Raw genomic sequence first — 14,664 nt, 5'->3', positions numbered from 1 at the left:
CCCGGAGGACGGGCGGGCGGGCCGGCAGACGCGTACTCGCCACGCGGAAGTCTCGCGATGTTTGCGTTTGAACCTGCGGCGGGCGCGAGCCATGGCGACGGCGCTCTCGGGAGCCGGGAGCCGGCTCTTCCGAACGTACGGAGCCGCCGGGGACTTGAAGCCGCGACCGCGGCCGCGGAGGGCAGCCGCGCAGTGGTTCCCGCCGCAGGACCGGAAGCGTTTCTTCAGCAGCAGCAGCGGCAGCGGCAGCGACACCAGCCACAGCGGCCCTTTGCACTCGGTCGTGTCCGACGACCCTGACGACCCGGACTTCCGCGGCAGCCCGGTCCGACCCCGGCGGAGGCGCTCGGGCGGCGGCCGCATCCCCAAGGCCCGGCCGAGCCCGGTCGTGACCCCCAGACTCCTGAGGCTGCGTGCTCGGCGGCCGCAGAAGTGCAGCACCCCGTGCAGCCCGCTCGGCCCGCCGCCGCCCTTCCCGGACCGCCGCCCGGGCCAGCTGAGCCCGGAGCTCAGCGTGTGCAGCCAGCCCCGCGACTGCGACGCGCTGGGCACCAGTGCCTCCCTCTTCAGCTCCCCCGCCTCTCCCGACGGCCCCGGGACCCTGGCCCTTGACGACAGTCTCATCTACGTCGGCCCGATGGCCACTCTGGATGCGGCCCCTGGAGCGCCGAGAGATTTCCACCGCACGGCGCCAGCCCCCCCGGACCCAGCACCGCCCCCCTGCTCCCAGAAGACAGCGGCTGCCCGCCAAGCCCGGGCCACTTGCAGGTCAGCCCTGTTTAGCCTGACGGACTCGGGAGGCCCGGAGGACTCCAGCCTGGGGGCAGATGGGAGGAATTTGAGGGCGTCCTCCCGAAGGGAACCGACGGGCAACTGCCTGCAGAGCCTGGGTGTATCAAGCACGCGCAGGAAGAGAGCCACAGCAGCCCCGCCCAGCCAAGGCAACGGGTCCCAAGAGGGTGCCCAGAGAGAAGACGAGGCGCCCAGGGGTGGCAAGGGTCGCAGAACAACGCCGAGAGCCAGAAGACCTCAGAGGACTGGAACGAGCCAGAAGAGTAAACATGGGGAGGTAACAGCAACCTCTCCCCCAGCCCACTCATTTAAAAAGGGCCAAAGGATGAAAACGGATTCATTCCTTGCCCAGAACCTGACTCACTCACAGGACTCCTCTTGGACCCAAACCAGGGCCTCCTTCTCTTTGCACAAAAAGAAGATTGTGACTGCCGTGCCAGAGGTGTACAGCAGCTCCACCGTGCCCAGTTCTCCCTCTGAGTCCTTCCTGTCGGAATATTCCCACCCTGCTGCCATGAACCGAACAAGCGGGGCTCTGTCCTCTTGGCTCTCCTCGTCCATGCATTTGCTCAGCCCTTTAAAGAGCCCACGTGTTGCAGACAAAAAGGCATGTGATGCTGAAAAGGTTTATGGGGAATGCAATCAGGAAGGACCGATACCCTTTAACCGCTGCCTTTCCAGGGAAAAACTGGAACACTGTGAAAAGATTGGGGAGGGAGTGTTTGGTGAGGTGTTTCGGACAATTGCCAACGATACACCCGTAGCCCTAAAAATCATCGCAATTGAAGGCCAGGATTTAGTCAACGGATCCCACCAGAAAACCTTTGAGGAAATCCTACCAGAGATCATCATCTCCAAAGAGTTGAGCCTCTTGTCGGCTGGGTCATGCCATCGGACGGAAGGCTTTATCGGGCTCCACTCAGTGCACTGTGTCCAGGGGTCGTACCCCCTGGTGCTCCTCAGGGCCTGGGATCACTATCACACAACCAAGGGGTCTTTGAATGACCGGCCTGACTTTTTTGGTGAACAGCAGCTCTTCATCGTGCTGGAATTTGAGTTTGGGGGCACGGACTTAGAGGGAATGAGAAAGAAGTTGGCCTCCATGGCCACTGCCAAGAGCATTCTGCATCAGATTACGGCATCCCTCGCCGTGGCTGAGGCGGCCCTGCACTTTGAGCACCGAGACTTACATTGGGGGAACGTGCTCTTAAAGAAAACCAATCACAAAGAGCTCCAGTACACCCTCAACGGGAAGACCAGCACTATCCCCACCCGGGGGGTGCACGTCAACATCATCGACTACACCCTGTCACGCTTGGAGCGGGACGGGATCGTGGTCTTCTGTGACATTTCTCTGGATGAGGAGCTGTTTACAGGTGAGGGTGACTATCAGTATGAGATCTATCGGCTGATGAAGAAGGAGACTAGCAACTGCTGGGGGGGATACCACCCGTATAATAACGTGCTCTGGCTGCATTACCTCACCGACAAGATTCTGAAACAAATGACTTTCAAGACTAAAACTAGCACCTCTGCCTTGAGGCAACTGAAGCAGGAGATCCAGCATTTTCATACCACCTTGCTGAATTTCAGCTCTGCCACGGAGCTCCTCTGCCAACACCAGCTGTTTCAGTAAGTCAGACGTGCCTCCCTGCCCCAGACTGAGAAGACGCTGGTCTTGAGCCCCTGGGAGTGTGCTTTTCCCCCCACCAGCCCCACAGCAAGGTGGAATTCCCATTCCTCCAACATTTTCAGATAAGGATTTTGTTCCAAGTGGCACTGCTGGAACGATGAACTGGCTGTTTACAGACTCAACATGAGAGCAAGTGTTTGCTACTCACAAGCTCCCTCTGAGAAAAGTCCACTCCATAAATGCCTTTCCACGTGGTCTTTTTTGAGCCCTGACACTTTATGATCCCTAGGCAAAAAGAACGCTCCTTAGAAAGCCCGAGCCTTCCACTGCCATCCCGACCAAAGCCTGTTGCTTTGGCCTCGGAGACCACACTACTGAGGAGGAGCGCCAAGCGGAAGCAAAGAGGCCACAGCAAAACTGAGACCCAACAAGACAGACTGGAAGGAGCATATATGGAGACAGTAGACCATTGATAGGGGGCCTGCAACAAGGGCCACGTGTCTATCAAGCATTTACCAATCACACAGGGTAGCAGAATTTTATCCATTTTCAAAGGGAAAAATAAATGTCTCCATGGCTACTAAAAAAGTTGGACTGTTAACTTATTTTTTCATTGAGGGGCGACAGAAATGCGACCCCACGATCCGAGTGATCGTGACTCCTCATAGAGGTGACTGGTGATTTGATTGACTCCAGTTTGCCCATGGCTACTGTAGGTCTTACCCCTTTTCTAGAACCCTTTGGGGGGAGGCAGTCACTCAAGGTAGTGATGTGGCGGTGATAAAGAACCACGTGTGAGTACCTGTGTCTTTGTCACATTCTTCACGCTCACAACCTGAAGGCCTTGGATTTTGAGTGGAACACACACTTGCAGCTGGAATTGGGCTCCAAAGCGACTTTCCCCATGTACCTGCAACGTGCATTCAAAGGAGGGGGTGTCCGGGCCAGGGCTGCTTTGGCACGGGTAGCTTTGCAGGGGTAAGCAAAGGGGAGCTACTTACGCTGAAGAGGAACTCTTTGTGCTCAGAAAGCCTCTGACTTGTGTTCATGTACATCACCGGCGATCTGCAACGGAGAGGACATAGTCTCATGTAACCGAGGGAATTAGGTGACTTCACCTGTGTCCTTATGAGGAGCCAAAGCCGGTATCAAATGGAAAGTGGCCATCGGGCAGTGGGGATGAGGCAGGCTATTGGAATTCTGTGCAGTTGGGCTGGCTCTACCTCTGTCACTCCACAGAATGGCCTTTTTTTTTCCCCTCAGTTTTACTTTCCTCCTTTTTCAGTCACTCAGACCAATATTGAGATCTGAGGGGTAAGGGAGCTGGAAGTGGTGTTTTCTATTTTATTTATCTGTGTGTGTGTGTGTGTGTGTGTGTGTGTGTGTGTTAAGCCTTCGTTGTTTTTTGACCACACCCCCTCCACTCATACCTTGCCCTATCCCACCCCTTTCCCTGTTCCTTCCCTGTCCCTGGCCTCGCAGTGTTTAAGAAAGTTGTCATTGTGAAATTCCATAGTATGGATACACCAGAGCTTATTTGTCCGTTCCTCTATAGAGTTGGGGTTCTGGGTTGTTTCCATGTTTGGGCTACTGTGGAAATTGCTGCAAAATGGCCTTACTGCCCTTGCCCCTCTGTTTTGCCCAACCCCATAGCCCCATCTCTTCTCTCCTTAGCTACACCATGCACCCAGATAGGTGCCCTCTACAGCAAGGTTATTGGCACTGCTCCTCCTTTGATATCTCTAGGGAAGCACTGCTGCCAAATCAATTCGGCCTCACAGTGAGCCCACAGGACAGAGTAGACGTTCCCCACGGGGCTGGCTCCCAAGGCTGTCCTTCACAGTTGAAGGAGCAAGCTGCTAGTTTTTAACAGGGGACCTTCTGGTTCACAGCAAATGCTAAGCCTTATGGAGTTCTGGGGCCCACCTGCTGGTTCCCTAGAGATCAATGACCAGACGGGTTCGAAGCAGCCTCCTCTCAAAGAAGAGCAAGGCTCATGTCCATCCTGAGCACTCGTTCCTAGCCCAAGAGAGCCTGCCCAAGGCATGAGCAGGCACTGCGCTGTGGTTCCTGAGAGGGACTTACTTGGTAAGAACCGCAATGAAGGTATGCTTGAATGTGAGGGTTTCTTTCTTTGTAACTGGTGACCGTCCATTGGCACTAGGAAATAAAGAGTGTCAGTGCCCAGCAGTCCCACTGTGTGCATTCACCGCTGCTCCTGTGCCTTGGCCTTGCCTCTCAGGGGCATGGGGGCAGCACAAGAAAGCTGCTCAGAGACAAGCAGTGGGGATACAGAGGAACGTCCATCTAGTGTGCTCAAGTGCAGGGCCTCAAGACTGCCACCCTGTGGCTCAGCTGGCCTGCATTCTGCAAGTCCCCCTGTGGGGCTAAGGCAGGTGGGCTAGAGACCATACTTGGAGAAACATTGGTTGCACCAGGGTTTCTCAACTTGGGTACCGTTGACATTTGGGGAAGGCTGTTTTTGTTGGGGAGGGAAGGAACGGAGGCTGTCCTGTCACGTGTTTAGCAACCTCCCCAGCCTCTACCCGCTAGATGTGAGCAGCAGCCCCGGAGTCCTGGTTTGAGAACTTTTTCACAACATCACTCCCGGCCGCCCTACCCGACCTGGAGGCGTTGCAAGTGACAGCTGCTGAGAGTTCAATGCGTCAGGACTAAAACTAGCCTCCCACCCCAAGGCTCACTCCACCAGGCCCGAGCACAGCATGAGGTCACCTTGATTACGGGGCACGAGGGGGTGGGGGAGGGCGCCAGGGGACACTCGGATGAAGTACTCCCTCCTGGGATCATAAGAGAGTCCTCGCACTCTCAGTACACAGTGGGAAGGACACTTGCCCCAGGGCCACACAGCCTGAGCCTGTCTGTGCACACAGGTGCCCCTCACCTGGTGAGTGTCACAGCGATGTCTGCCGTCCGGTTGGGAAACGCATGCTCCTCCAGCTGCCAGAATGCCAAGACGGCTGCCTGTTTAAAGGAGAGACGTCACTTGCTTTCCCTGTGTGCGACTCAGCTCAGATTGCTTGCTAATCACTAATGAGCGTCGGGAACAAAGTAGACCTCTCATTTCTGCAGCACACCTCCGCGCTCATGATTGGGCCTGCGCAACTCAGTGCCAACAGAGTGTAAGCACAGAGAGAACGTGGATCCCACCTCACAGTGGAAAACGCTGCTCCAGAGAGTCCAGGAGCTTCCAGCAGCACGGAGGCACTTGATAGATCAGGCCTCACCTCCAGACTAAGAACTGGCTCTATCACGCTTTCCCTGTTAGTGCCAACCCTTGATTGGCCAGGCTCAGCCGTTTCTATTGGGAAGTCACCTCCCAGCTCCTCTGCTCCCTACACCCAGAACAACCTTCTGGGTTCTGAATACTGCTGTGGGTTGTGCAGGAGAGAGCCGCGTGTACAAGGGAGCTAACAGGCATTCACACTAGGATACAGGAGATACCAACTCCGGGGCAGACCGAAGAGCCAGCCAATCCAAAGAGACTCACGCTCGACGACCTCTTGAATATGGGGTGGCCCATCTTGCAGCTCATCACCAGGGCAGAAGCAACTGGCTTAGGGTCATCACACTGGATAGTTAGAGAAGAAGGCTACGGGAACAGAAGACGACATTTCTTAGGGAGCAGTTGCCTCGCCAACACACACACCCTGAGATCCCCACATGGCAGGCACCACACAACACAGAAAGCCAACTTGGTCCCTGCCTTCTTCCCAAGCTGGACAGGGGAGCTTAGAAGTTGATCATGGAAGCATTTAGGCACAGGGCTGAAGAGAGAGGTACAGAGAATACCAGTGGACAAAGATCTTCATTCCAACTGTTGCTAGTTGTTGACTAGTCAGACTCGTGACAACCCTGTGCGCAGAGCAGAACTCCACTGGGGGTTGCCTCAGGCTGCGGGGGGGGTGGAAGGGGGGTCCAAAGCTAGGGAAGCAGATCACTAAGGCTCTCTCACAGGGAGCCTCTGGATAAGTTTGAACCGCCAATCTTTCAGCTGGTATATGAACACTTAACCATTTGCCCCAACCCAAACCCACTACCGTGTAGTGGATTCTGACTCAGGGACCAGCACCAGAAGCTCTAGCGGGATAGTCAGAATCCATCCCATGGCAGTGTTTGAGTTTGGGTTTGGGGCATCTACCTGGTGCCTGGCAGGACAGACTTTTAGCTCTCCGGTTTATTTTTTTTACTCTCTCAATGCCTTCAGACATTAAAGTTTATTGATCTCCCGGAACCCTGGTTAAGGAAGCCTGTCGGCAGGGAGGGCTGGCTATAAAGGGGCACAATGGGAAGTTCTGGAAGCAAAGAATAGCATGATTGGGTCTATGACCTATGGACAGATCAGAGGGATTCACCTAGTTAATAAAGATTTACTAGGTGGGCCGGGATGAAACTAGAGGCGGGAGACTGCTATAGAAGAGAAAGAAGCAGCAAGGGGCAGACATGCGTGGCATGGCTTGGAAGCCGTTCTCAGAATTACCTTTTGTATCCTTTTAAACTGTAAGTTTGTGGGGTATTTCAAAATCAGGTTTGTCATGTAGGAGTCTTCTCCAGAGTTCGTTATGTTCATATTCACAGTCAGCTCATTGGTGAGACCTATCACTAAATCCTGCCTGCACAGGGTGCAAGAATAAGTAATATTGCCATTAACCCATTGTGTGTGGGGGCGGGGCTTAGATACCATGTAATAGCCCACTCTCAATGGAGTTCTTCGCTAAGGGAGAAATTGCCCCTAGACCAGCTTTCCCTCCGTGCAAGCAAACATCTGGACTGCCATGCTAACTCAGCTGACATGTGGAAGGATGACAAGGACTGCCCTGTCATTTCTTCTTCATGTAGCGCCTACGTGTGCCGGGCCTGTGCTAAAGGCCCCGTGCGCTCAATTCGTTCTCATAAGCCAGTGGGATAGCACAGTTGATCTGACGCTGGCTTACAGGGCAGAGTCGGGAGAGGCTGACTGACTTGCCCGAGGTCTACTAGCCTCAGAGGACGTCAAGAGAATTAGGTTTGGATTCTGATCGGACCACGAACTTCAGTTATACATAGTCTTCTCTTCTCTCTGCAGCTCTGCTCAGCTAGGAGGGGAGCAGTGGTGTCCAAGCCACACACGGTGCTGCCCTCATAGTGCTGCCCCTCTCTTGGTCTCAGCCCCCCCAGCCGAGAAATCAAAGACCCTTCTTCTGATGGAAAGGCTACTGCTATTTAGACTGGAGCCAGGAAGACTCAGGGGGAGATGGGACTCTTTCCTTCAGACAAAGGAGGTCCTGGGGCCTCCGAACACAGGATCAGCCGCAGAAGTTGAGCTCGTCAAGAACACACATGAACAACAAGAAAAGGCTCTAACCATCTGAAAGATCCCAATATAGAATGTGCCGCGCTGGGAAGAAATGGGATATTTTTGTTGTTGTTTTTTTCTTTTCAATGAGATGTATTTCAAGAAAGCATCTTTTTCTCTTTTTTCCCAGTGATTCTGGCAGCTCAGAAGAGGATGCATTGATTGGGGAGAGGTGGGAGGCAGAGGCCGGTTAGAACATCTGATCTGACAGCTGGCTGAGCCTGAGCTAAGATTGCAGTCATCGTTGGTGGGAGAGGGGCGGGGGGGGGGGCGATGTAGAAACCAGAGCAAAACAAGACTCGAGGGGAGAGTCAAGGATGAGTTCTGAGTTCCCAGCGTGGAGACTCAGTGGAGGGAGGGAGACCAGCGTGGTGGCCCACACAATGAGGGGCTTGGACATGATGAAGCCAACCTGGGTCGGTTCTGACTCACGGTGGCCCCAGCCAGGTGCACAGAGTAGAACCGCTCCACAGGGATTTCAAGGGACCAGACCTCCAGGCCTGTCCTGCGGCATGGGTGGGAGCTGCCAGGGACTTCTGGATAACACGCATTAACTTGTCCAGAGCCCTGGAGAGAGAACTGAGAGCTATGAGTATATTTAGCAAGGATTCTTAACCTCGGCCCGGGGGACCATTTCAAAGGGTCTGAATGCATCACATGCGGCCTTCCAGGGAGAGGGGCTCCGAGCTTTGCTTAAGTTCTTTCGGAGGACAGGTCCCTGTGGGTGCTGACAATAGACTCCCTGACCTCTTTTGAATAGAGAAGAGATGTGCCTGTTGTGTCCACTAGGTGGCGCTGTGCAGCAATCTGCCTGTGCTCTATTTAGAGTCCTCGGAGGCTTGGCTGTAATTAATTCCTTGTTGGAAACAGCTGCATCTGCTGGTTAGGCTTCATTCCAAGCCACTCGAATGCCTTGAATTGGGTCCTCAGTGATTAGAAAGGGCATCCTTAAGCCAGCCACATCTGAAACCCAGTTCCTGCACACGCCTGTGTGAGGCTTCCCAGAACTTGGGCACCAGCGTTCTTCCTCATCGATGCCAGCTTTGCCCAGCTAATGATTATCAGCACCAGGTCCCTCCTACACACAATCCGTGGACAGGGGACGTCTTCAGAGAAACACAAAGCCAAAGTCCTGGTCCCCACCCTCCTTCCTGAACCCAAAGGCTTCCCCCGTTCGGACTTGGGTCTCCAACAGGCTCCAGCACTCCATGGTCCATGAGAACTTCCTGCAGTGACAGGAACATTCTGTAGCCACACTGTACGATACCCTAAGCCAGATGTGGGTTCTGAGCACTTGAGACGGACAGCTGAGGACCACATGTTTCACTTTCTTCCATCTTACTTCATTTAAATATCAGCCAACGGTGGCTGCTGGCCACTGCTTTGGACAGCACAGTCCTGGTTGCTTCGGCTGTAATCTTTCAAGACACCCAATCTCTCACTCCCCATGTCCGATCGATCAGCAAATCTTGGCGGCTCTAACGTCAACCTGGACAGCCAACTTCACAGCTACCACCCTGACCCAAGCCACCATCATCTCTTACTTGAGCGATTAACATGGCCCCACACTGCTTCCGGACACTGGATCCTCAGGAGAGCAGCCAGAGTGTTAAAATGCCGTTCCTCTTGGCTCCCCCAGTTCCCAGCAGAAGCTTAGGAAGCCCCGTGTCAGACTTCCCACCCCCACACTGCTTCTCGGACCTAATTTCCTACCCCTCCCACTCCACTCCCTCTCCCAGCCACACCGGTGGCTCTGCCATTCCTCCCACCTGCCAGGCATTTTCCAAGGCTCAGCATATGTGAGTGCTCTCCCCTCGGACAGCCACAGAGCTCGTTCCCCAACTGCTGCTTCTCCATGGGCCCCTTCCACCCCACCTCCCTTGCCTTGGTTTGCCACATAGGACATCCCATCAACGTATTCTATCATTGACTCCTGCTGCATCTTCTCTCCCTAGAAGCACCAGAGGGGCCGGGGTTTGGCCTGTGTTGTTCAGTAATGGCTCTCCAGCACCTAGCACAGTGCGTGGCACAGAGTAGATGCTCAATAAATACTGGACGAATGAATGAACCTGGCCAAGAGGTGAGCCGGCGAAGAAGTCGCCTCCCACGGAGGCGGCCCTGGGAGAGAGAAGGGTGACCAACGTCTGTAATATCAAGAAAACTGGATCTAAAGTCTATCAAGTGGCCATTGTGACCCCAAAACTGCTGAGCCTCAGTTTCCTCATCTAGACATAGGAAACACAACTTTCCACCCTGCTATCCTCCCAGGGTGGCTGAGGATGCACTGAGATCATCAATGGGAAACTCCTTTGTGGACTTTGAGGGGAAGGTGGGAGGGAGGGAGCAATCAGTCCTGAGGAAGGTCTTGCCCAGGTAACACTTCTGGGCGAAGCCTTCCGTTAACTACTGAAACCCTGAGGACCGGATCCAACTCACGGATGGACGGTGATGTCCAGCTTTAACTCGGCATCACAAGACAGCACATTCTTGCAGGACTTCTCGTAGGGCAGCTGTAAGCAGACAAAGAGGACAGGATCAGCCCGGGACCCACCACCACTCCCGCCATTCCCACCCCTGTGGTCTTCTTCAGAGAACCCATGGGTCTGCTTACTCAGAAGACACATGCGTGAAGCTGGGACTGGGACGGCACCTGCCTGGGGACTGACATTCCCTAAAGGTAGTCAAGATAAAGGACATGCCTGACCCTACAATGCAGGCACACCAGGGGTCAGGATCAATAATGGCGGCTCTTCCCGGATCGGTGGAGTGCCCGTCACAGGCTCATCCAGGAAATTCAGTAACAACACACACAGAACTCACTACCTGGAGCACATTTGGGAAGGAGAGATACATGAAAAAAAGCTTTAGTCCTCTCAGATGCAGGCAGGACCTCGAAGGGGGATGATCTAATGAACTACCGCTGGGGCCCTGGCCCAGTGAGACCCTCCGCCTTTAGGGCCAGGCTTCTCTGTGGGTTGCACAGTTCCCCAGCAACCTTGCCTACAATGAACAAGGTAACCTACAGAGTCACATTTGGGCCTCCAGGCCCAGTCCAGGTTGAGAAATCCAGCTGTTTAAGGTCGCGGGGTCTGCTTTTTACGATGATCACAGAAGCAGAGCCAGTGCGCTGCCTGCAGAACCTCTCTGCCTTGGGTTCCCAGCAGACTTACCTGGACCGCTTCAGGGTGGGCGGGGTTGGACTGGAGCCTAGAGGGGTGGGGGGCACGCTCCTTCCTAGAGAAGGGAGACGCAGTCTGCAGAAGGCAGGGGCTGGGTCCATCGATAGCCGACAGTGGTCATACTTTTGTGCAGGTGGTTGATTTGTTGTTGTTTTTGCATTTGCATGTACATATCCAGGTAACAAAAGATTTGCCATTTCAACAATTTTCACGTTGTCTTGGGTTTTACCCAGCTGCTCTCTCTCACCTCAGCTCTCTGACACATCTGGCTGCCCCCGCCTCGAGGGTCTCCTCACCCTGGGTGGGATTCCCACGCAACCTCTGTGCTAAGCCACCGTGGTGTTTGTTGGCGAAGGCCATCTGCATACACAGGTGCTAAAACGGCATCCTTTCCAAGCAGCTCCCCAGACAGATAGTTATTCATTCCAAAAAGCAACACTGTGTGTCCCCTGCATGGTGCCCACCGACACGGCATCTCTTGTCTAGTATCCCTGCCACGAACGTGAACTTGAGTTGAATCACAACAAATCCTACTAAATAAGAGACAAACGGAAACTAAGGAACAGACTATCACATCGCTGGTGTGACTCCAGTTCTTAGAAAGTCCAGACTCGCTGTACTGGCTGAGACTGGAGGACTGCTCCAGCTATGGCCCGGCCGTACTCTCGACGCCTTGAACCAAAACTAGTCTCTGAGGTTACTTTTTAGCTGCATAAAAGAGCAGCTCCTAAGATAAAGAGCGCCGCGTCCCTTTACAGTGGAACCAAAACGTATATGATTGTTGAATGTAAAGCTATGATCTTATCTGTAAGCCTTCATCTAATTCACAATGAAACTTTTTCTTTTTAAGCCAACAACAACAAAATCATCTGCAAAACACACACAGGGCAAATGCATGTGAATCCCCTCTGACCGCAGACCAGGGATGTGAGCAGCCTCACTCAGACAGTGAGCATTGAAAAGTGGATGATGGCAGGTGCAGGTAGGTTAAAATCCAACACCTTCTCGTTTGATCTCCCCTTTGGGCCGCTTTAAATTCATTCTAGTTTTTAATGTTTCCTGATTTCTTTTCACTTGAGGTTTTTCTCTGGTTTATTCTGTTATCGATGTAGGTTGTTTGTCTGCTGGGGTTTTCGGTATGTTCCGTCTATGCTATCCGGGAGAGGTAAATCCATAGAGAGAGTAACTGGGTGAATGGTTTATGGCGGGTGTGGCAGGAGAGGTTGGGGGAAATCGGGGAACTAATAACAACGAGAACAAGAAGGAAGAAACTGCTCTGGAACTGACTGAGATGATGTAGCAGCTCTTTGAATATGGCTGAACTATTGAGGTGCATGATGTGTGATTTATATGTCAATGAAACTATTTTTTAAAAATCATCTGTAGGAGACCAAATGGTCAACAATTACTCCACAGCAAAAATGAGCAGGTAAGGGGACAAGGAAATCAAATGGACTGAAAGAGGTCAGTCCACTGTGACAACTGTGACGGAGGTCAAGGAATCATGTATGTAGAAATTGTTCAATGGGAGTGTCTAATCTGCTGTGTAAACTCACTGAAAACAGATTAAAATCCCATCTAAAATAAATAAAGTAACAGATTTATCCTTTAAAAATACCATTAAAGGCAAAGAATGAGAGTAGTATGAGCCCCTAATAAATGATTTTAAAACGAAAAGGTAAAGAATGACTAAGGAACTATTCCAAATTAAAGTACATTGGGATAAGCTAACTGCAAGGCTGGCAGTTCAAACCCACCAGCTGCTCCTCAAGAGAAACACCGGTAAAGATTCACAGTCTTGAAAGGCCTACATAGGAGACATTACGAATCAGAATCGACCCGGTGCAGTGAGTTTGGGTCACCAGGCATCAGAATTGACTCAATGGCAACTACCATCTCCAACAACAAAGATAAATAATAACAAAATGCAGCCCATAATCCTGAACGGGGTCAGGACCAGGTTTCCATTTTTTCTTTTTATATATTTATTGACGTATTTTACTTATTCCAATCTATCCCTTTCCTTCCCTACAGTTCTGCCGCTCAATCCCATCGGGTGGGGTTACTCAATCATCAATGTCACCAACTCCCCTCTCCCCCGCCCTCCCTCCCTCTCACTCCCTGAACTCTCAGGGAACCATTACTCCTGTCGCTGTCTCTGAGGGGCCGTCTATCCTGACTATCATGTACCAAGAACTCTTAAATATACAAATGAGCATACGGAAATTTAACATAATTAATGAGGTATATCACACAAAGACCTTAATAGTAAAGGGAGGAAACCTTAAAGAACTAGAGGATAGTTCTGTGCTTCATCGGGCGACGGTGGCGTCTTCCACTGGCTTGATTGATGATTGCTTTCAGCGTTGTAAGAATAACGCATGTCTCGCCCACCAGTAGTGACCTTGCAAAAAAAAAAAGGCTGGGTCGCTTCAGAGCTGTTCTTTCAAACACAACATGTTTCCACTCGACACTCTTTTTCCTGGTCAGTCAGGACCTGAGGCACAAACTTCAAAGCAACCCTGCTCATCCCCAAATCTTCTGTTAAAATTCGCTGAACTGAGTTCCAAGATAGTCCAGGTAACTTCCCCATCTCTTCAATGGTCTATCGTCGGTCTTTGAGCATGAATTTTGATGGACATCCAGAACGAGGTTTGTCATCAGGCAACATTTCACCTTTTTTGAAATTACAAAACTACTTGCACGCTTGAATTTTTCCCATAGCACTGTCCTTATAAGCTGTGTTCAACATCACAACAGTTTCTGCGGCATTTTTCCTGAGCAGGAAACAAAATTTCACAGCTGCACACTGTTCTCTTATATCAGCTATCACACAAAAAAAACCCAAAAAACCAAGGTTTGAGCAAAACTGCTTTTACCAAAAAATTCACTGTGACCATAGACATCCTTCCATTGCGACACCACCAGGTGCACTAACACAGCAAGTTGCTCAATGCTCACTATGGTAGTTACATGATCTGTTGTCTATTGGAGACTTAAGAGTGAAGGGGTGGAGTTTAGCCTGTCAATCAGGTCGCACTTGATGACCTCATTTGGAGGCGCTAAGGAGATAAACAGCTCGCTGGAAGTAGGACACACACTCACTCCCTGCAAGACATTCCTGTTGAGAAGACATATGGCGCTAAGCTAGAACCCTGGAGCTGGAGAAGTCATGTGGAGACTCCTGCCAGTGCTGAGATGCTCACACCACCACTGGATTCACAAGACTTTCCACCCACTGGCTGTGATCTTCCTGTATTTGGCATCATTGCATTTGTTGCATGAGTCTGAAGAGGAATTTATAGATTGGTATCAGACATATGGGCTAATATTGGACTTATGGACTTGATCTGGATGGGCTGGGATGTTTTCTCAACATTCATTGCTCTTGTATATAAAGCTCTTTCTTACACACATGAGTATCTATGACTTTGTTTCTCTAGTCAACCCTGACTAACACACTCACCTAGCAGGAAAAATGCATACTACAAAAACTCCACCCAACATAGCTTTTTTTTTTCTTCTAGTTTTGGGGGGTACCCTTTTGTATGTACATGCACATATATTATTTTTCCTCCTTTCCGCCCCTCCTACCCCACTATTATAATTGCTTAATTCCTCTCAGATACAATTTGATTGATCAAACACCACCAGAAAAGCTACGCACTCCTCGCGGTCCTTGTTGGAACATGTACTGTTCCCCTGTA

At 51.7% G+C, this 14,664-nt stretch overlaps 2 protein-coding genes across 2 annotated transcripts in view; one reads left to right on the top strand and one right to left on the bottom strand.

The window, feature by feature from the left end:
- ITGAE (integrin subunit alpha E) overlaps nucleotides 1-14,664 on the bottom strand; it is a 78,957-nt gene that overhangs the window by 10,441 nt on the left and 53,852 nt on the right. Inside the window, exons 20-26 of the mRNA XM_075559595.1 lie at nucleotides 10,215-10,288; nucleotides 6,924-7,056; nucleotides 5,934-6,035; nucleotides 5,328-5,407; nucleotides 4,511-4,585; nucleotides 3,427-3,490; nucleotides 3,228-3,335 (exon numbers count right to left, since the gene is read on the bottom strand). Of these exons, the coding sequence (XP_075415710.1) occupies nucleotides 3,228-3,335; nucleotides 3,427-3,490; nucleotides 4,511-4,585; nucleotides 5,328-5,407; nucleotides 5,934-6,035; nucleotides 6,924-7,056; nucleotides 10,215-10,288 (636 nt within the window). The remainder of the gene's footprint in view (nucleotides 1-3,227; nucleotides 3,336-3,426; nucleotides 3,491-4,510; nucleotides 4,586-5,327; nucleotides 5,408-5,933; nucleotides 6,036-6,923; nucleotides 7,057-10,214; nucleotides 10,289-14,664) is intronic.
- HASPIN (histone H3 associated protein kinase) lies at nucleotides 57-4,543 on the top strand. Its single transcript, XM_075561173.1, has one exon. The coding sequence runs from the start codon at nucleotides 92-94 to the stop codon at nucleotides 2,426-2,428; it is 2,337 nt and encodes a 778-aa protein (XP_075417288.1). The 5' UTR covers nucleotides 57-91; the 3' UTR covers nucleotides 2,429-4,543.

This window comes from Tenrec ecaudatus, chromosome 10 (assembly GCF_050624435.1).
Source record: "Tenrec ecaudatus isolate mTenEca1 chromosome 10, mTenEca1.hap1, whole genome shotgun sequence".
Taxonomy (NCBI): domain Eukaryota; kingdom Metazoa; phylum Chordata; class Mammalia; order Afrosoricida; family Tenrecidae; genus Tenrec; species Tenrec ecaudatus.
The sequence above is the reverse complement of the archived record's forward strand: the minus strand, read 5'-3'. Positions and strand labels throughout refer to the sequence as shown.

Bases quoted from the DNA above. Each gene is read 5' to 3' on its own strand.
- HASPIN (XM_075561173.1), top strand. From the start codon at position 92: ATGGCGACGGCGCTCTCGGGAGCCGGGAGCCGGCTCTTCCGAACGTAC.